The following is a 20,985-nucleotide window of genomic DNA, read 5'->3' as shown; positions in this document are numbered from 1 at the left end:
TCACAGTGTGGGGTCCCAGGGTGGGGTTGCAGGGTCTCAGTGCTGCTGTGGGGTTGTGGTGTGTGGTGCTAGTCCTGGTGCAGGGTCCTGGTGCAGGGTTGTATGTGACCTACAACCCCCTGTTGGGTTGCTGCTGTTGGGTTGCGGTTGGGTTGTGGTTGGGTTGTGGTTAGGTTGTGGTTGGGTTGTGGTGCTGGTCCTGGTGCAGGTCCTGGTGCCGGTGCCAGTCCGAGCCACAGTACTGGTGCTGCCCCTGTCCCCGCAGTGCTACAGGAGAGGCCAATGCAGCTACAGGCGCAGTGGGTGTCCCTGCAGCAGCAGTGCCAGGAGCGGCAGCGGTGGCTGCAGGAGGTGTTGCCGCTGGCAGAGCGGTTCTGGCAGGGCCTGGCTGAGCTGGCAGCGGCTCTGAGTGACACCCAACATGTGCTGCTGGCACTGGAGGATGGTGCTGGTGACACCGAGGACACCCCTGAGCCTGATGCCATCCGTGCGCGGCTGCGATCCATGCAGGTATGGGCAGTGCCGCAGTGTGGGCACAAGTGCAGCCATGTAGTGTGGGTAGCACCATGGCACAGGCAACGCCAGCAGTGCCGTGACACTGGCAGTGCCGCCACATGGCACTGGCAGTACTCCTATGGCACTGGCAGTACTGCCTATGGCACTGGCAGTACTGCCTATGGCACTGGCAGTGCTGCCTATGACATCAGCGGTGCTGCCTATGGCACCAGTGGTGCTGCCCATGGCACTGGCAGTACTGCCTATGGCACCAGTGGTGCGGCCCATGGCACTTGCAGTACTGCCTATGGCACCAGTGGTGCTGCCCATGGCACCAGTGGTGCTGCCCATGGCACCGGCAGTACTGCCTATGGCACCATCGGTGCTGCCCATGGCACAGCTCCTCCCCCTGTGGCACTGCAGGCGCTGCGGGAGGATCTGGACGCGCTGCAGGTGGAGCTGGACACACTCGGCAGTGTTGGTGTGGATCTGGCAGCCGCATGTGGTGACACCGGCAAACCTGACGTCACCAGGAGCATGGACGATGTGAGTGTGTGGTTGTACCGGGAGCCCCGTGTGGTGTCACCAATACACCCCCGTCCATGAGTGCTGACAACCACCCAACACCCGCAGCTCTACCGCTCATGGCACAGCCTCAGCCAGGCCTGGAGCCGGCGCTTCGGCCGCCTGGAGGAGCAGCTCCAAACCGCGGTCACACACCAGGACACCGAGCAGGTGGGACCCAAACCGGGTGTGCCATGGGGTGTGCCATGGGGTGACCCTGTGCCGGGTGTGCCCATGGGGTGACCCTGCACCAGGTGTGGGGTGTGCCATGGGGTGTGCCATGCACCGGGTGTGCCATGGGCTGACCCTGTGCCGGCTGTGCCATGGGGTGACCCTGCACCGGGTGTGGGTCTGGGGTGTCCCTGCCCATGGTTTGTGTGCATGGGGTGGGCAGTGGATCAGGTGGTGTGGGGCAGCAGGGGTGTGGGGCAGGCTGGGGTATTGCCTCATGATGCTGCTTTGCCTGTGGGGCCTATGGGGCAGGATGTGATGGTGCAGTGGGGTGGGCTGTGGGGTACAGGTGATGGTGCAGTGGGGTGTGCTGTGGGGTACATGGTGATGGTGCAGTGGGGTACAGGTGATGGTGCAGTGGGGTACATGGTGATGGTGCAGTGGGGTACAGGTGATGGTGCAGTGGGGTGGGCTGTGGGGTACAGGTGATGGTGCAGTGGGGTGAGCTGTGGGGTACAGGGTGATGGTGCAGTGGGGTACATGGTGATGGTGCAGTGGGGTACATGGTGATGGTGCAGTGGGGTACAGGTGATGGTGCAGTGGGGTGGGCTGTGGGGTACATGGTGATGGTGCAGTGGGGTGTGCTGTGGGGTACAGGTGATGGTGCAGTGGGGTGGGCTGTGGGGTACAGGTGATGGTGCAGTGGGGTGGGCTGTGGGGCACAGGGTGATGGTGCAATGGGGTGTGCTGTGGGGCACAGGGTGATGGTGCAGTGGGGTACATGGTGATGGTGCAGTGGGGTGTGCTGTGGGGTACAGGTGATGGTGCAGTGGGGTGGGCTGTGGGGTACAGGTGATGGTGCAGTGGGGTGTGCTGTGGGGTACATGGTGATGGTGCAGTGGGGTGTGCTGTGGGGTACATGGTGATGGTGCAGTGGGGTGGGCTGTGGGGTACATGGTGATGGTGCAGTGGGGTGGGCTGTGGGGTACAGGTGATGGTGCAGTGGGGTGTGCTGTGGGGTACATGGTGATGGTGCAGTGGGGTGGGTTGTGGGGCACAGGTGATGGTGCAGTGGGTTGGGCTGTGGGGTACATGGTGCAGTGGGGTGGGCTGTGGGGCACAGGGTGATGGTGCAGTGGGGTGGGCTGTGGGGTACAGGTGATGGTGCAGTGGGGTACATGGTGATGGTGCAGTGGGGTGTGCTGTGGGGCACAGGTGATGGTGCAGTGGGGTGGGCTGTGGGGTACATGGTGATGGTGCTGTGGGGTACAGGTGATAGTGCAGTGGGGTGTGCTGTGGGGCACAGGTGATGGTGCAGTGGGGTGGGCTGTGGGGTACAGGTGATGGTGCCATGGCCGCGCTGTGGTGACACCGTGTGGGGTGCGGATGGGGACATGAATGGGTCCTGCCCCACATGTCACCCCCATCCTCGGCCTCAGCGTCTCTGTGGGTGGTTGGATGCGGCCGAACTGCGTCTGGCAGAGGAGTTCCTCATTGGTGGGGATCTGGTGGTGCTGCAGCGGCAGCTGATGGAGCTCAAGGTGTGTACCGGCCCCGGCTGTGCCATACGGTGCCATAGTGTGTCATAGTGTGCCATAGTGTGTCATACTGTGTCATACTGTGCCATACTGTGCAATACAGTGTCATACTGTGTCATACTGTGTCGTACTGTGTCATACTGTGTCATACTGTGCCATAGTGTGTCATACTGTGCCATACTGTGTCATACTGTGCCATACTGTAGCATACTGTGCCATACTGTGTCATACTGTGTCGTACTGTGTCATACTGTGTCATACTGTGCCATACTGTGCCATACTGTGTCATACTGTGTCATACTGTGTCATACTGTGCCATACTGTAGCATACTGTGTCATACTGTGTCATACTGTGTCATACTGTGTCATACTGTGCCGTACTGTGCCATACTGTGTCATACTGTGTCATACTGTGTCATACTGTGTCGTACTGTGTCGTACTGTGTCGTACTGTGTCATACTGTGTCATACTGTGTCATACTGTGTCATACTGTGCCATACTGTGTCATACTGTACCATACTGTGTCATACGGTGTCATACTGTGCCATACTGTGTCATACTGTGCCATACTGTGTCATACGGTGTCATACTGTGCCATACTGTGTCATACTGTGTCATACTGTGCCATACTGTGTCATACTGTGTCATACTGTGTCATACTGTACCATACTGTGTCATACTGTACCATACTGTGTCGTACTGTGTCGTACTGTGCCATACTGTGCCATACTGTGCCATACTGTGTCATACTGTGTCATACTGTGCCATACTGTGTCATACTGTGCCATACTGTGTCATACTGTGCCATACTGTGTCATCCTGTGCCATACTGTGTCATACTGTGTCATACTGTGCCATACTGTGTCATACTGTGTCATACTGTGTCATACTGTACCATACTGTGTCATACTGTACCATACTGTGTCGTACTGTGTCGTACTGTGCCATACTGTGCCATACTGTGCCATACTGTGTCATACTGTGTCATACTGTGTCATACTGTGTCGTACTGTGCCATACTGTGTCATACTGTGTCATACTGTGTCATACTGTGTCATACTGTGCCATACTGTGTCATACTGTGCCATACTGTGTCATCCTGTGCCATACTGTGTCATACTGTGTCATACTGTGCCATACTGTGTCATACTGTGTCATACTGTGCCATACCGTGTGCCCTGTGCCAAACCATACTCGGCTCTGCCCTCTGGTGCCGCGGCACAGCCGGTGCCAGCCCTGCCCCATCTCCACCTCAGGAGTTCAAGAAGGAGCTGTACCAGTGCCGGGTGGATGTGGAGACTCTGCGGCAGCACCGGCACCAGCACCAGCACCAGCACCAGCCTGGCACAGGGGTCATGGCCAATGGGGACCCCCCGGCTGTGGTTCCTGACTTCCGGCAGCGCTGGGACCGTCTGGAGGAGGAGATCGGCAGCCGGCAGGTACCGGGCACAGTATCCACCATATGGATGGATAGCACCATACCCGTGCTGTGGGTGCTGTGCGGTGCCAGGGAACCGGGTGGGTGCCATGCGGTGGGTGCCATGCGGTGGGTGTCATGCGGTGGGTGCCATGCGGTGGGTGTCATGCGGTGGGTGCCATGCGGTGGGTGCCATGCGGTGGGTGCCATGCGGTGGGTGTCATGCGGTGGGTGCCATGCGGTGGGTGCCATGCAGTGGGTGCCATGCAGTGGGTGTCATGCAGTGGGTGCAGTGGGTACCATGCAGTGGGTGCCATGCGGTGGGTGCCATGCGGTGGGTGCAGTGCAGTGGGTGCCATGCGGTGGGTGCCATGCAGTGGGTGCAGTGGGTGCCATGCAGTGAGCTCCCAGTCACACCCCCATTCCCGTCCCAGCACGAACTGGAGTCTGCACTGTTGGGACTGGGGCAGTTCCAGCACCAGCTGCAGGAGCTGCTGCTCTGGTTGTCGCGCACATCCGAGACCCTGCAGTGCCCATTGGTGCTGCGGCCGGACCTGCAGAGCTGCGAGGTGGAGCTGGCCAAGCACACGGTGAGCAGGGGTATGGTACAGCCGGAACACCGGGATGGGGGGTATGGTACAGCCGGAACACCGGGATGGGGGGTATGGTACAGCCGGAACACCGGGATGGGGGGTATGGTACAGCCGGAACACTGCGGGGAGGGCTGCGGTACCGGCGCAGGGATGGGGGGTATGGTACAGCCGGAACACCACGGTGAGGGCTGTGGTACCGGCGCAGGGATGGGGGGTATGGTACAGCCGGAACACCGCGGTGAGGGCCGCGGTACCGGCGCACGGATGGGGGGTATGGTACAGCCGGAACACCGGGATGGGGGGTATGGTACAGCCGGAACACCGCGGTGAGGGCTGCGGTACCGGTGCTGGGATGGGGGGTATGGTACAGCCGGAACACCGCGGTGAGGGCTGTGGTACCGGCGCAGGGATGGGGGGTATGGTACAGCCGGAACACCGCGGTGAGGGCTGCGGTACCGGCACAGGGATGGGGGGTATGGTACAGCCGGAACACCGCAGTGAGGGCTGCGGTACCGGCACAGGGATGGGGGGTATGGTACAGCCAGAACACCGCGGTGAGGGCTGTGGTACCGGCACAGGGATGGGGGGTATGGTACAGCCAGAACACCGCGGTGAGGGCTGCGGTACCGGCGCAGGGATGGGGGGTATGGTACAGCCGGAACACCGCGGGGAGGGCTGTGGCACCGGCGCTGGTGCCGGCTGTGACCGCGGTGCCCATGGCAGGTGCTGCGGAACGATGTCCTGTGCCACGAGCTGACGGTACAGGCGGTGAATGAGGCGGCTCAGGGGCTGCTGCTCTGCAGTGTGGGGCACAGTGAGCAGGGGCTGCGGCACCGGCTGCACCAGCTCAACCAGAGCTGGGAACTGGTGCGGGGTGAGACCGAGACCAGGCAGCTGCAGCTGGAGAACAACCTCAGCCAGGTACTGGGTCTGCCTGTCATGGTGATGCTGTACTGGTGCTGCTGGTCCCAGTGCTGTGTGTGCTGGTGCTGTGTGTGCTGGTGTTGGTGGTACTGGTGCTGCTGTACTGGTGCTGTGTGTGCTGGTGCTGTGTGTGCTGGTGCTGCGTGTGCTGGTGCTGCTGGTCCTGGTGCTGTGTGTGCTGGTGCTGCTGTACTGGTGCTGCTGTACTGGTGCTGTGTGTGCTGGTGCTGTGTGTGCTGGTGCTGTGTGTGCTGGTGCTGCTGGTCCTGGTGCTGTGTGTGCTGGTGCTGCTGTACTGGTGCTGTGTGTACTGGTGCTGCTGTACTGGTGCTGCTGTACTGGTGCTGTGTGTGCTGGTGCTGTGTGTGCTGGTGCTGTGTGTACTGGTGCTGTGTGTGCTGGTGCTGCTGTACTGGTGCTGCTGTACTGGTGCTGTGTGTGCTGGTGCTGCTGTACTGGTGCTGTGTGTACTGGTGCTGTGTGTGCTGGTGCTGCTGTACTGGTGCTGCTGTACTGGTGCTGTGTGTGCTGGTGCTGCTGTACTGGTGCTGTGTGTGCTGGTGCTGCTGGTCCTGGTGCTGTGTGTGCTGGTGCTGTTGTACTGGTGCTGTGTGTACTGGTGCTGTGTGTGCTGGTGCTGCTGTACTGGTGCTGCTGTACTGGTGCTGCTGTACTGGTGCTGTGTGTGCTGGTGCTGCTGTACTGGTGCTGTGTGTACTGGTGCTGTGTGTGCTGGTGCTGTGTGTGCTGGTGCTGCTGTACTGGTGCTGCTGTACTGGTGCTGTGTGTCCTGGTGCTGCTGTACTGGTGCTGTGTGTGCTGGTGCTGCTGTACTGGTGCTGTGTGTACTGGTGCTGTGTGTGCTGGTGCTGCTGTACTGGTGCTGCTGTACTGGTGCTGTGTGTGCTGGTGCTGTGTGTACTGGTGCTGTGTGTGCTGGTGCTGCTGTACTGGTGCTGTGTGTGCTGGTGCTGCTGGTCCTGGTGCTGTGTGTGCTGGTGCTGTTGTACTGGTGCTGTGTGTACTGGTGCTGTGTGTGCTGGTGCTGCTGTACTGGTGCTGCTGTACTGGTGCTGTGTGTACTGGTGCTGCTGTACTGGTGCTGCTGTACTGGTGCTGTGTGTACTGGTGCTGTGTGTACTGGTGCTGCTGTACTGGTGCTGTGTGTGCTGGTGCTGCTGTACTGGTGCTGTGGGTTCTGGTGCTGCTGTACTGGTGCTGCTGTACTGGTGCTGTGTGTACTGGTGCTGCTGTACTGGTGCTGCTGTACTGGTGCTGTGTGTACTGGTGCTGTGTGTACTGGTGCTGTGTGTGCTGGTGCTGCTGTACTGGTGCTGCTGTACTGGTGCTGCTGTACTGGTGCTGTGTGTACTGGTGCTGTGTGTGCTGGTGCTGCTGTACTGGTGCTGTGTGTGCTGGTGCTGCTGTACTGGTGCTGTGTGTACTGGTGCTGTGTGTGCTGGTGCTGCTGTACTGGTGCTGTGTGTGCTGGTGCTGCTGTACTGGTGCTGTGTGTGCTGGTGCTGCTGGTCCCAGTGCTGTGTGTGCTGGTGCTGTTGTGCTGGTGCTGTTGTACTTGTGCTGTGTGTACTGGTGCTGTGTGTACTGGTGCTGTGTGTGCTGGTGCTGCTGTACTGGTGCTGCTGGTGCCAGCGCTGTGTGTGCTGGTGCTGCTGTACTGGTGTTGCTGGTCCTGGTGCTGCTGTACTGGTGCTGCTGTACTGGTGCTGCTGTACTGGTGCTGTGTGTGCTGGTGCTGCTGTACTGGTGCTGCTGGTCCCAGTGCTGTGTGTGCTGGTGCTGCTGTACTGGTGCTGTGTGTACTGGTGCTGCTGTACTGGTGCTGTGTGTGCTGGTGCTGTTGTACTGGTGCTGCTGGTATCGGCACTGTGTGTCCTGGTGCTGCTGTACTGGTGCTGCTGGTACTGGTGCTGTGTGTGCTGGTGCTGGTGTACTGGTGCTGCTGGTATCGGCACTGTGGCCCCATGCTGGTGCTGCCGGTGCCGGTGCTGCCAGTGCTGCCTGTGCTGGTGCTGCCAGTGCCAGTGCTGCTGGTGCTGGTGCTGCTGGTGCCGGTTCTGGTGCTGCCGGTCCCGGTGCTGCCAGTGCTGCCTGTGCTGGTGCTGCCAGTGCTGCTGCTGCCGGTGCTGCCGGTGCTGGTGCTGCTGGTGCCGGTGCTGGTGCTGGTGCTGGTGCTGCCGTGGTGCTGACCCCATCCCTTTGTCAGGTGCAGGACCTCACTCTGGAGCTCACGGAGCTGCTGCAGTGGCTGGAGCAGGTGGAGCTGCAGCTCTTCTTCTCCAAGCCAGCCTGGGGTAACCCGGACAGCACCAAAGAGATGCTCATGGTGCATCTGGTGAGCACCGGGGCTGCCATGGGGGGGCCTGGGGGGGGTCTGGGTTTCCCATGGCACTGAGGGTCCAGGACCCATCTCTGCCATCTACCCCTTGCAGAGCAGGCAGAGACCTCCTGTGTCCCCAGCGACACTGGGATGCAGTGGGAACATCCTTACCCCCATCCCTATGACACTATTCATGTATCCATCCCAGTCCATACATCCACACCCCTGTGTTGGTCCCTATGCCCATTCCAGTGTCCATCCCTGTCCCCATTCCCATCACTTTCCCCATGTCCCCATCCCTATGACACTATCCATGTATCCATCCTAGTCCATACATCCACATCCCTGTGTTGGTCCCTATGCCCATCCCTGTCCCCATCTCCATCCCTGTCCCCATGTCCCCATCCCTATGACACTATCCCAGTCCCTATCTCCCCATCCACATCCCTGTGTTGGTCCCTATGCCCATCACTGTCCCCATCCCATCCCTGTCCCCATCCCAGTCCCCATGTCCCCATCCCTGTCCCCATCCCCATCCCCATCCCAGTCCCCATGTCCCCATCCCATCCCCATCCCAGTCCCCATGTCCCCATCCCATCCCCATCCCCATCCCCATCCCAGTCCCCATCCCAGTATGACTGTTGCTGCTGTGTCCCCGCAGGAGCTGTGCAGGGAGCTGGACTCCAAGCAGGACACCTACAGCAGCCTGCGGGAGCGGCTGCAGCGGCTGCTGGGCCCCACAGGTGTGGGGCAGACCTGCAGCACAGAGCATGGGATGAGGATGCTGCAGACCAAGTGGGAGAGCGTCCGAGCCGAGGCACAGGAGAGGAAGGTGAGGGGGGAGGGATGGGATGGGGATGGGATGGGATGGGATGGGATGGGGATGGGATGGGATGGGATGGGGATGGGATGGGGATGGGATGGGATGGGATGGGATGGGGATGGGATGGGGATGGGATGGGGATGGGATGGGGATGGATGGGGATGGGATGGGGATGGGATGGGGATGGGATGGGATGGGATGGGATGGGGATGGGGATGGGATGGGATGGGGATGGGGATGGGATGGGATGGGGATGGGGATGGGATGGGATGGGGATGGGATGGGATGGGATGGGATGGGATGGGGATGGGATGGGATGGGATGGGATGGGATGGGGATGGGATGGGATGGGGATGGGATGGGGATGGGATGGGGATGGGATGGGATGGGATGGGATGGGGATGGGATGGGATGGGGATGGGATGGGATGGGATGGGGATGGGATGGGATGGGATGGGGATGGGATGGGGATGGGATGGGGATGGGATGGGGATGGGATGGGATGGGATGGGATGGGGATGGGATGGGATGGGGATGGGATGGGATGGGATGGGGATGGGATGGGATGGGATGGGGATGGGATGGGATGGGATGGGGATGGGATGGGATGGGGATGGGATGGGATGGGATGGGATGGGGATGGGATGGGGATGGGATGGGATGGGGATGGGATGGGATGGGATGGGGATGGGATGGGATGGGATGGGATGGGGATGGGATGGGGATGGGATGGGGATGGGATGGGATGGGATGGGATGGGATGGGGATGGGATGGGATGGGGATGGGATGGGATGGGATGGGATGGGATGGGGATGGGATGGGATGGGAGTGATGCACTGGGAGTGATGCACTGGGAGTGATGCACTGGGAGTGATGCACTGGGAGTGATGCAGTGGGAGGGATGCACTGGGAGTGATGCACTGGGAGGGATGCACTGGGAGTGATGCAGTGGGAGGGATGCACTGGGAATGATGCAGTGGGAGTGATGCACTGGGAGGGATGCACTGGGAGTGATGCACTGGGAGTGATGCACTGGGAGTGATGCAGTGGGAGGGATGCACTGGGAGGGATGCACTGGGAGGGATGCAGTGGGAGTGATGCAGTGGGAGTGATGCACTGGGAGTGATGCACTGGGAGTGATGCAGTGGGAGGGATGCAGTGGGAGGGATGCACTGGGAGGGATGCACTGGGAGGGATGCAGTGGGAGGGATGCACTGGGAGTGATGCAGTGGGAGTGATGCACTGGGAGGGATGCACTGGGAGGGATGCACTGGGAGGGATGCAGTGGGAGGGATGCACTGGGAGGGATGCACTGTGGATGTGGATGGCAGTGATGCAGTGTGGATGCGGCTGTAGCTGCGGCTGTTGCCGTCACCCGTCCCCTCCATCCCCATGTGCACCCACAGGACAGCCTCACCGAGGGGGTAACCGTCAGCACCGAGTTCCATGGCACCGTTCAGGAGCTGCTGCGCTGGGTGTCCCATGCAGAGGAGCAGCTTGGGGACCCCTCACCCCCCAGTGTCATCCTGGACACCGTCACCATGCAGCTGCAGGAGCACAAGGCAAGAACCGGGATGGTGCTGGTGCTGGTGTTGGTGCTGGTGCTGGTGTTGGTGCTGGTGTTGGTGCTGGTGCTGGTGCTGGTGTTGGTGTTGGTGCTGGTGTTGGTGCTGGTGTTGGTGCTGGTGTTGGTGCTGGTGTTGGTGCTGGTGTTGGTGTTGGTGCTGGTGTTGGTGCTGGTGTTGGTGCTGGTGTTGGTTCTGGTGCTGGTGTTGGTGCTGGTGTTGGTGTTGGTGCTGGTGTTGGTGCTGGTGTTGGTGCTGGTGTTGGTGTTGGTGCTGGTGTTGGTGCTGGTGCTGGTGTTGGTGCTGGTGTTGGTGCTGGTGTTGGTGCTGGTGTTGGTTCTGGTGCTGGTGTTGGTGCTGGTGCTGGTGTTGGTGCTGGTGCTGGTGTTGGTGCTGGTGCTGGTTCTGGTGCTGGTGTTGGTGCTGGTGTTGGTGCTGGTGTTGGTGCTGGTGCTGGTGTTGGTGCTGGTGTTGGTGCTGGTGCTGGTGCTGGTGTTGGTGCTGGTGTTGGTGCTGGTGCTGGTGCTGGTGTTGGTGCTGGTGTTGGTGCTGGTGCTGGTGTTGGTGCTGGTGCTGGTGTTGGTGCTGGTGCTGGTGCTGGTTCTGGTGCTGGTGTTGGTGCTGGTGTTGGTGCTGGTGTTGGTTCTGGTGCTGGTGTTGGTGCTGGTGCTGGTGCTGTGGTAGCACCAGGGATACATCCAGCTCCGGCTCCGGCTGATCTGCCCCTGTCCATGCAGGTGCTGGTGAAGGAGGCCAGTGCCCATGGTGAGAAGCTGTCGGCGCTGGAGGCTGTAGCCAACAGGCTGAGGGACTACAGCCGGAAGCAGGATGGGGCCGTGATCCAGAGCCTGGTGCTGGGGGCCAGGGAGCGCATGGGGAAGGTGATGCAGCGGATGGCAGAGCGCGGGCAGGCGCTGGAGCAGGCCAGGAAGCGCTGCAAGCAGGTATGGGGCTGGTACTGGTACCAGTGTGAGCTGTGGGGCTGGGATGGGTCAGGATCAGTGGGTCTGGGATGGGTCAGGATCAGTGGGTCTGGGATGGGGCAGGATCAGTGGGTCTGGGATGGGTCAGGATCAGTGGGTCTGGGATGGGGGCAGGATCAGTGGGTCTGGGATGGGGGCAGGATCAGTGGGTCTGGGATGGGGTCAGGATCAGTGGGTCTGGGATGGGGCAGGATCAGTGGGTCTGGGATGGGGCAGGATCAGTGGGTCTGGGATGGGGCAGGATCAGTGGGTCTGGGATGGGGCAGGAGCTGTGGGTCTGGGATGGGGTCAGGAGCTGTGGGTCTGGGATGGGGCAGGAGCTGTGGGTCTGGGATGGGGCAGGAGCTGTGGGTCTGGGATGGGGTCAGGATCAGTGGGTCTGGGATGGGGCAGGATCAGTGGGTATGGGATGGGGTCAGGATCAGTGGGTCTGGGATGGGTACAGGAGCTGTGGGTCTGGGATGGGATCAGGAGCTGTGGGTCTGGGATGGGGGCAGGATCAGTGGGTCTGGGATGGGGCAGGATCAGTGGGTCTGGGATGGGGTCAGGATCAGTGGGTCTGGGATGGGGCAGGAGCTGTGGGTCTGGGATGGGTACAGGAGCTGTGGGTCTGGGATGGGGCAGGATCAGTGGGTCTGGGATGGGTACAGGAGCTGTGGGTCTGGGATGGGGCAGGAGCTGTGGGTCTGGGATGGGTACAGGAGCTGTGGGTCTGGGATGGGGCAGGATCAGTGGGTCTGGGATGGGATCAGGATCAGTGGGTCTGGGATGGGGCAGGATCAGTGGGTCTGGGATGGGGCAGGAGCTGTGGGTCTGGGATGGGGCAGGATCAGTGGGTCTGGGATGGGGCAGGATCAGTGGGTCTGGGATGGGGCAGGATCAGTGGGTCTGGGATGGGGCAGGAGCTGTGGGTCTGGGATGGGGCAGGAGCTGTGGGTCTGGGATGGGGCAGGATCAGTGGGTCTGGGATGGGGCAGGATCAGTGGGTCTGGGATGGGATCAGGATCAGTGGGTCTGGGATGGGAGCAGGAGCTGTGGGTCTGGGATGGGGTCAGGATCAGTGGGTCTGGGATGGGGCAGGATCAGTGGGTCTGGGATGGGAGCAGGAGCTGTGGGTCTGGGATGGGGTCAGGAGCTGTGGGTCTGGGATGGGGGCAGGAGCTGTGGGTCTGGGATGGGGTCAGGAGCTGTGGGTCTGGGATGGGAGCAGGAGCTGTGGGTCTGGGATGGGGGCAGGATCAGTGGGTCTGGGATGGGAGCAGGAGCTGTGGGTCTGGGATGGGAGCAGGAGCTGTGGGTCTGGGATGGGGTCAGCCCCAGTGTGAGCTGTGGGTCTGGGATGGGGCAGGAGCTGTGGGTCTGGGATGGGAGCAGGAGCTGTGGGTCTGGGATGGGGCAGGATCAGTGGGTCTGGGATGGGGCAGGATCATTGTGAGCTGTGGGTCTGGGATGGGTCAGGATCAGTGGGTCTGGGATGGGTCAGGATCAGTGGGTCTGGGATGGGGTCAGGAGCTGTGGGTCTGGGATGGGGCAGGAGCTGTGGGTCTGGGATGGGGTCAGGAGCTGTGGGTCTGGGATGGGGCAGGAACTGTGGGTCTGGGATGGGGGCAGTCCCAGTGTATCCCAGTCTATGGGGTCAGGTTCCCACCATCCCATCCCTGTGCCCCAGTTCACTGAGTCCCGGCAGCTGCTCCTGGACTGGATGGCAGAGGCTGAGCAGAGCCTGGAGCTGCCCTCGGACACCAGCACCAGTCAGGAGGAGCTCAAGTCCCAGCTGGCTGAGCACAAGGTGGGAGTGTACTGGGGATACTGGTTCCTGTGTACTGGGGATACTGGTTCCTATGGGGCTCTGTGTACTGGGGATACTGGTTCCTGTGGGGTTCTGTGTACTGGGGATACTGGTTTCTATGGGGCTCTGTGTACTGGGGATACTGGTTCCTGTGGGGTGTGCATTGGGTTCTGTGTACTGGGGATACTGGTTCCTATGGGGCTCTGTGTACTGGGGGTACTGGTTCCTGTGGGGTGTGCATTGGGTTCTGTGTACTGGGGATACTGGTTCCTGTGGGGCTCTGTGGGGTGGGGGTACTGGTTCCTGTGGGTGTGCATGGGGCTCTGTGGGGTGGGGGGGCCTGGGATGAGGAGCATCAGCACCACAGGGTGCCCTGCAGCACTTGGGGTGGAAGGAGTGTCCCCATGCCCATGTGCCCATCCCCATTTCCCATGTCCCATCTCCCATGTCCGTGTGCCCATCTCCCATGTCCCCATGCCCATGTACTCATCCCATATCCCATGTCCCCGTGCCCATGTGCCCATCCCCATTTCCCATGTCCCTGTGCCCATGTACCCATCTCCCATGTGCCCGTACCCATGTCCCATCTCCCATGTACCCATGTTCCCATCCCATCTCCCATGTCCCTGTGCCCATGTCCCCATCTCCCATCTCCCATGTCCCATCTCCCATGTCCCATGCCCATGTCCCCATCCCATCTCCCATGTGCCCATGTGCCCATCCCATCTCCCATGTACCCATCCCATCCCCCATCTCCAATGTCCCTGTGCCCATGTACCCATCCCATATCCCATGTACCCATCCCATATATCCCTGTGGCCATATACCCATCCCATCTCCCATGTCCCTGTGCCCATGTACACATCCTACCCTCCATGTCCCCATGTCCCTGTGCCCATCCCATCTCTCATGTCCCATCTCCCATGTCCCTTTGCCCATGTACCCATCCCATATGTCCCCATCCCATGTACCCATCCCATCTCCCATCTCCCATCTCCCATCTCCCATCTCCCATCCCCCATGTCCCCTGTGCAGGCGTTCCAGAAGGTTCTGCGCTGCAAGCGGCCGGTGCTGGAGGCCACACTGCGCAGTGGGCGAGCGCTGAGGGAGGAGGCTCAGCTGGAGCAGGACATGGAGCTGATGGAGGAGCTGCTCAGGGACCTCAAGGACAGATGGGATCTGCTGTGTAACCACAGTGCGGAGAGGTGGGAGGGGATGGGATGGGATGGGATGGGATAAGGTGTGACTTTATGGGATGGCACTGGATGTAGTGGGATGACAATGAGGATGGGGATGAAGGTGGAGATGTGATGGTTGTAGGGACAGAGACGGCATTGGGGATGGGATAAGGTGAGATGGGATCAAATGGGGTGTCCCCTGCATCCCATATGGCTCCAGGTAAAGGCCTGGCCTCACCATTCCTCCCTGGGCATCCAACTCCTGGCTTTGACCCCTATCCCAGCACCATAGTGCTGGGTCCCATGTGCATCCATTCCTTCCCCATGGTACCAGCTCTGGTTCTGCAGCATCACCTGCCCCATGTACCAGCTCTGGTGCTGCAGCATCACCTGCCCCATGGTACCAGCTCTGGTGCTGCAGCATCACCTGCCCCATGTACCAGCTCTGGTGCTGCAGCATCACCTGCCCCATGTACCAGCTCTGGTGCTGCAGCATCACCTGCCCCATGGTACCAGCTCTGGTGCTGCAGCATCACCTGCCCCATGGTACCAGCTCTGGTGCTGCTCCATCACCTGCCCCATGTACCAGCTCTGGCGCTCACCATCACCTGCCCCATGGTACCAGCTCCGGTACTCACCATCACCTGCCCCATCGCCCCACAGGCAGCACCAGTTGGAGGAGCGGCTGTTGCTGTCAGGGAAGTTCTCGGAGGCCCTTCAGGCTCTCCTGGATTGGTTGTACCGAGCTGAGCCACAGCTGAGCGAGGATGTGCCTGTTGGTGGTGACCGAGACCTGGTCAGTGACCTGATGGACAAGCACAAGGTTGGTGTCCTGTCCCCATCACTGTCCCCATCCCTGTCCCTATAACCTCCCCATTGTGATCCCATCCCTTGTGGTGCTCACTGCTGCAGTGGTACCTGTGCTGCAGTGGTGTCTGTGCTGCGGTGGTGTCTGTGCTGCAGTGGTGCCTGTGTCAGTGCTGCGGGTGTTGCAGTGGTACAGGTGTTGCAGTGCTTTAGCTGTTGCAGTGCTGTAGCTGTTGCAGTGCTGCAGGTGTTGCAGTGCTGCAGGTGTTGCAGTGCTGTAGCTGTTGCAGTGCTGCAGCTGTTGCAGTGCTGCAGGTGTTGCAGTGCTGCAGGTGTTGCAGTGATGCAGGTGTTGCAGTGCTGCAGGTGTTGCAGTGCTGTAGCTGTTGCAGTGCTGCAGCTGTTGCAGTGCTGCAGGTGTTGCAGTGCTGCAGGTGTTGCAGTGCTGCAGCTGTTGCAGTGCTGCAGCTGTTGCAGTGCTGCAGGTGTTGCAGTGCTGCAGGTGTTGCAGTGATGCAGGTGTTGCAGTGCTGCAGCTGTTGCAGTGCTGTAGCTGTTGCAGTGCTGCAGCTGTTGCAGTGCTCTAACTGTTGCAGTGCTGCAGGTGTTGCAGTGCTGCAGCTGTTGCACTGCTGTAGCTGTTGCAGTGCTGCAGGTGTTGCAGTGCTGTAGCTGTTGCAGTGCTGCAGGTGTTGCAGTGCTGTAGCTGTTGCAGTGCTGCAGGTGTTGCAGTGCTGTAGCTGTTCCAGTGCTGCAGGTGTTGCAGTGATACAGGTGTTGCAGTGGTGTCAGTGTTGCACTGCTGCAGGTGCTGCAGTGGTGTCAGTGCTGCAGTGCTACAGTCTCATACATCCCTCCCATTGTCTCTGTCCCCTCCAGGCCTTCCAGAAGGAGCTTGGCAAACGCGCTGGGTGTGTTCGGGCCCTGACGCGCTCGGTTCGGGATCCGGCACATGGGGACTCCCTGTGGCTGCGGCGGCAGCTGGAGGAGCTCAGCCAGCGCTGGGACCTGGTCTGCCGACTGTCCCTGGGCCGGCAGGCGCGGCTGGAGGCGGCGCTGCGGCAGGTGATGGTAGGGGGTATGGGGATGGATGGGGATGTATGGGGTGTATGGGGTGTATGGGGGTGTATGGGACACAGCTGCATGGGGCTGCATGCGGCAGGTGATGGCAGCGGGTGTATGGGGATGTATGGGGATGTATGGGGCAGGGCTGCATGGGGCTGCATGGGGCTGCATGGGGCAGGGCTGCATGGGGCTGTATGAGGCTGCATGGGGCTGCATGGGGCAGGGCTGCATGGGGCTGTATGGGGCTGCATGGGGCAGGGCTCTATGGGGCTGCATGGGGCAGGGCTGCATGGGGCTGTGTAGTGTGCCTGGCTGATGGGTGGTCATGTGCTGCTTTGGTGCCTGGGCTCTATGTGTACCTGTGCTGTGGGTGTTGCATGGGGTGCCCATATCCCCGTGCCCATGTGCCCATCCCATCTCCCATGCTCTGTGTGTGGTGTCTGGCTCTGCACATGGTTGTGCCGCAGGCTGCTGTGTGTGGCCCTGCAGCTCTGTGTGTGGCTGTGCCACAAGCTGCCATGCCCACGTACCGCGCTGGGTGCTGCAGGTGCCAGGGGAAGGTGTTGTGTGCTGGTGCTCCAGGGGGGGTCCTGGTGGGGCTGTGGTGTCAACCATGGTCCTGGTGGGGCTGTGGTGTCACCATGTGGAGGTCCTGGTGTGGTTGTGGTGTCACCATGGACAGGTCCTGGTGGGGCTGTGGTGTCACCCCATGGTCCTGGTGGGGCTGTGGTGTCACCATGGGGGGGTCCTGGTGGGGCTGTGGTGTCACCCCATGGCAAACACCATCCCCTGTCCTGCTGCAGACGGCAGCCAGGCTGGTGGCAGCTCCGGGCACTGGTGCTGCCATAAGTCACACGTGCCGGGTGCCGGAGCAGCCACAGGCTCTGGTTGGGGGTCTGTAGGGTTAGTCTATGGGGCTGTGGTTGGGGGTCTGTAGGGTTAGTCTATGGGGCTGTGGTTGGGGGTCTGTAGGGTCAGTCTATGGGGCTGTGGGTCTGTAGGGTTAGTCTATGGGGCTGTGGTTGGGGGTCTGTAGGGTCAGTCCATGGGGCTGTGGTTGGGGGTCTGTAGGGTTAGTCTATGGGGCTGTGGGTCTGTAGGGTTAGTCTATGGGGCTGTGGGTCTGCAGGGTCAGTCTATGGGGCTGTGCCCACACATGGGGCTGAGCAGGTCCCATGTCCACTGCAGGCTGAGGAGTTCCATGTCCTGGTGCAGTCGTTCCTGCGGCGCCTGGGGCAGGGGGAGCAGAGCCTCAAGTATGGGGCAATACCTGAGGAGGAGGCAGATGTGGGGCAGAGCCGGGACCTGCTCCAGGTTAGTGCATCCGGGTCTGGTGCATCCTGGTGCTGGGGTCACATTGCAGCCGGATATGGGGTGTCCTGGGGTGGGGGTCCCATGCACCCACACACGGGTTTGGGGTGCCATGGGGTGGGGGTCCCATGCACCCACACAGGGGTTTGGGGTGCCATGGATGGGGGTCCCATGCACCCACACATGGGTTTGGGGTGCCATGGAGTGGGGGTCCCATGCACCCACACAGGGGTTTGGGGTGCCATGGATGGGGGTCCCATGCACACACACACAGGTTTGGGGTGCCATGGATGGGGGTCCCATGCACCCACACAGGGGTTTGGGGTGCCATGGGGTGGGGGTTGGGGTCCCATGCACCCACACACGGGTTTGGGGTGCCATGGGGTTGGGGTCCCATGCACCCACACACGGGTTTGGGGTGCCATGAAGGGGGGGTCCCATGTACCCACACACGGGTTTGGGGTGCCATGGGGTTGGGGTCCCATGCAACCACACACGGGTTTGGGTGCCATGGGGTTGGGGTCCCATGCACCCACACACAGGTTTGGGGTCCCATGGGGGAGGTTGGGGTCCATGCACCCACACCCATGGTGGTGACACAGTGCCATGGGTGCAGTGGGTGCTCCTATGGTGCACCCTAACACTAACCTAACCCTAACCCTAACCCTAAACTAACCCTAACCTAACCCTAACCCTAACCCTAACCTAAGCCTGGTGCACCCGCAGGAGCTGCTGCAGTCGCTGCAGTGCCAGCAGCTGGAGCTGGAGTGCATCATGTCCCTGGGGGAGGAGATCCTGTCCTGCTGCCATCCCGATGCCATCGTCACCATCCGCTCCTGGCTCACCGTGGCCAAGAGCCGGTTCCAGGAGGTGAGATGGGAGCCAGGGCCAGGGGTGGTCAATGGGGATGGTGCCATGTGCCAGGGGAGGTCATGGATGTGCCAGGGATGGAGACAGGGGATGAAGCTGTTCCCTGTGAGGGTGCTGAGGCGCTGGCACAGGGTGCCCAGAGAAGCTGTGGCTGCCCCATCCCTGGCAGTGCTCAAGGCCAGGTTGGACTCATCCTGCTCCAGTGGAAGGTGTTGGGTTTGGGGCTGAGGAGCTTTAAGGTCACCCCAACCCAAACCCCTCCATGGTTCCATCATCTCCTGGTCTGGACATTGGCCACATCCATCTCCTCCTGCCCTCTGAGCTGTGGCACATGTGGCTTCCACCATCACCGCGGCCTCCATGGTCCTGCTGATGGTGGGGGCTCATTCCCATGGTTGCCCCTAGCCCAGGCAGGGATCCGAGTCCAGGATCCCCATCCCAGAGGGTTCCCACATGGAGGCTGTGCCGGATGGGTCAGACTGGTTGTGCCGGTACCTGCCTGATCCCTGCCTGCTCCAGAGGGGAGGTCAGAGATACTGGGATCTGATCTGGAGCCGCTGCAGGTCCTGCAGACAGGACATGGCACAGCCACACCGGTAGCACCAGTTCACAGTGGTACAGACACTGGTAGCACCAGTTCACAGCAGTACAGACACCGGTAGCACCACTTCACAGCAGTACAGACACTGGTGCTGGCACGTGCCACAGGCACGGACCCAGGACCGGAGCTCCATGCACCTGCCCCATAGCCATGGGGGCTGCTGGTGGGGGTCCCTGCCCCATGTCAGGGCTGGGAGCCCCCATGGTGCTGCCCCATATCCCTGCCCCATGGCCATGGGTTCTGCTGGCTGCAGGTCCCTGTGCCTGCCCCATGGCAGGAGGGCACCATACGGGGCTGTTCTCAGTGATGCCATGACCCTGTGTGCCCGGCTGCAGTCACCATGTGTGCAGCCCATGCTGTGCCGCAGGTGCAGCCATAGCCCCCATGGTGTATACAGCCATACAGCCCATACTGTGCCGCAGGTGCAGCCATAGCCCTGGTGTATGCAGCCATACAGCCCATGCTGTGCCGCAGGTGCAGCCATAGCCCCCATGGTGTATACAGCCATACAGCCCATACTGTGCCGCAGGTGCAGCCATAGCCCCGGTGTATACAGCCATACAGCCCATGCTGTGCCACAGGTACAGCCATAGCCCCGGTGTATACAGCCATACAGCCCATGCTGTGCCACAGGTACAGCCATAGCCCCCATGGTGTATACATCCATACAGCCCATACTGTGCCGCAGGTACAACCACAACCCCCATGGTGTATGCAGCCATACAGCCCATGCTGTGCCGCAGGTACAGCCATAGCCCCCAGTGTGTACACCCATACAGCCCATACTGTACCGCAGGTACAGCCATAGCCCCGGTGTATACAGCCCATACTGTGCCGCAGGTGCAGCACTGGGCGCAGCAGCAGGAACAGCGGCTGCAGGCTCAAGCATCACGGTTGGCAGCCGAGCGGGAGGATGCAGAGCAGCTCCTGGAGTGGATGGCGGCGGCCGAGGAGGCTCTGGCGCTGCAGGACATGGAGCCTCTGCCGCAGGACATGGAGCCGCTGCGGGAGCTCAGTGCACAGCATGAGGTAAGGGGCTTGGTGTGATGTGTGTGTGCCATAACCTGTATCAGTGCCAGTGAGGCTGCAGCCATGCATGGAGCTGTGTGTGTGCCATCACCTGCACCAACACCAGCGGGTGCTGCAACCATGCATGCTGTGTGTGTGCCATCACCTGCATCAACACCATTGCTCTCCCCAGGTCTTCATGGAGGAGCTGAACCACAAGCAGCCGGACGTGGAGAGGGTGACCAAGAGCTGCAAGCAGAAGCTGCCCACGGAGCTGGGCCCACAGGTTGCGCGCCGGCTGACAACACGTAAGGACCCTGTGTACCGCATGGCACTGACTGCGGTACCGGCTGTGTGTCATGGTGTATGTACCGGCTGTGTGTCATGGTGTATGTACCGGCTGTGTGTCATGGTGTGTGTACCGGCTGTGTGTCATGGTGTGTGTACCGGCTGTGTGTCATGGTGTATGTACCGGCTGTGTGTCATGGTGTATGTACCTGCTGTGTGTCATGGTGTGTGTGCCGGCTGTGTGTCATGGTGTATGTACCGGCTGTGTGTCATGGTGTGTGTACCGGCTGTGTGTCATGGTGTGTGTACCGGCTGTGTGTCATGGTGTGTGTACCGGCTGTGTGTCATGGTGTGTGTACCGGCTGTGTGTCATGGTGTATGTACCGGTTGTGTGTCATGGTGTGTGTGCCACCTGTGTGTGCTGGCTGTGTGTGCCGCCTGTGTGTCATGGTGTATGTACCGGCTGTGTGTCATGGTGTATGTACTGGCTGTGTGTCATGGTGTATGTACCGGCTGTGTGTCATGGTGTATGTACCAGCTGTGTGTCATGGTGTATGTACCGGCTGTGTGTCATGGTGTGTGTACCGGCTGTGTGTCATGGTGTATGGACCGGCTGTGTGTCATGGTGTGTGTGCCGGCTGTGTGTCATGGT

General features: G+C 60.8%; 1 protein-coding gene across 1 annotated transcript in view; it reads left to right on the top strand.

The window, feature by feature from the left end:
* LOC115946035 (microtubule-actin cross-linking factor 1, isoforms 1/2/3/5-like) overlaps window positions 1–20,985 on the top strand; it is a 30,861-nt gene that overhangs the window by 5,817 nt on the left and 4,059 nt on the right. The window contains exons 13-31 of the mRNA XM_034068648.1: window positions 266–510; window positions 919–1,041; window positions 1,129–1,230; window positions 2,670–2,771; window positions 4,026–4,208; window positions 4,621–4,776; window positions 5,503–5,700; window positions 7,931–8,059; window positions 8,706–8,876; window positions 10,275–10,430; window positions 11,171–11,377; window positions 13,086–13,205; window positions 14,241–14,410; window positions 15,047–15,206; window positions 16,070–16,261; window positions 17,444–17,569; window positions 18,293–18,436; window positions 19,878–20,066; window positions 20,239–20,353. Coding sequence (XP_033924539.1) covers window positions 266–510; window positions 919–1,041; window positions 1,129–1,230; window positions 2,670–2,771; window positions 4,026–4,208; window positions 4,621–4,776; window positions 5,503–5,700; window positions 7,931–8,059; window positions 8,706–8,876; window positions 10,275–10,430; window positions 11,171–11,377; window positions 13,086–13,205; window positions 14,241–14,410; window positions 15,047–15,206; window positions 16,070–16,261; window positions 17,444–17,569; window positions 18,293–18,436; window positions 19,878–20,066; window positions 20,239–20,353 — 2,988 coding nt within the window. The remainder of the gene's footprint in view (window positions 1–265; window positions 511–918; window positions 1,042–1,128; window positions 1,231–2,669; window positions 2,772–4,025; window positions 4,209–4,620; window positions 4,777–5,502; window positions 5,701–7,930; window positions 8,060–8,705; window positions 8,877–10,274; window positions 10,431–11,170; window positions 11,378–13,085; window positions 13,206–14,240; window positions 14,411–15,046; window positions 15,207–16,069; window positions 16,262–17,443; window positions 17,570–18,292; window positions 18,437–19,877; window positions 20,067–20,238; window positions 20,354–20,985) is intronic.

This window comes from Melopsittacus undulatus, chromosome 1 (genome assembly GCF_012275295.1).
Source record: "Melopsittacus undulatus isolate bMelUnd1 chromosome 1, bMelUnd1.mat.Z, whole genome shotgun sequence".
In the NCBI taxonomy this organism is placed as follows: Eukaryota; Metazoa; Chordata; class Aves; order Psittaciformes; family Psittaculidae; genus Melopsittacus; species Melopsittacus undulatus.
This window is presented reverse-complemented; position numbering and strand designations above follow the sequence as displayed.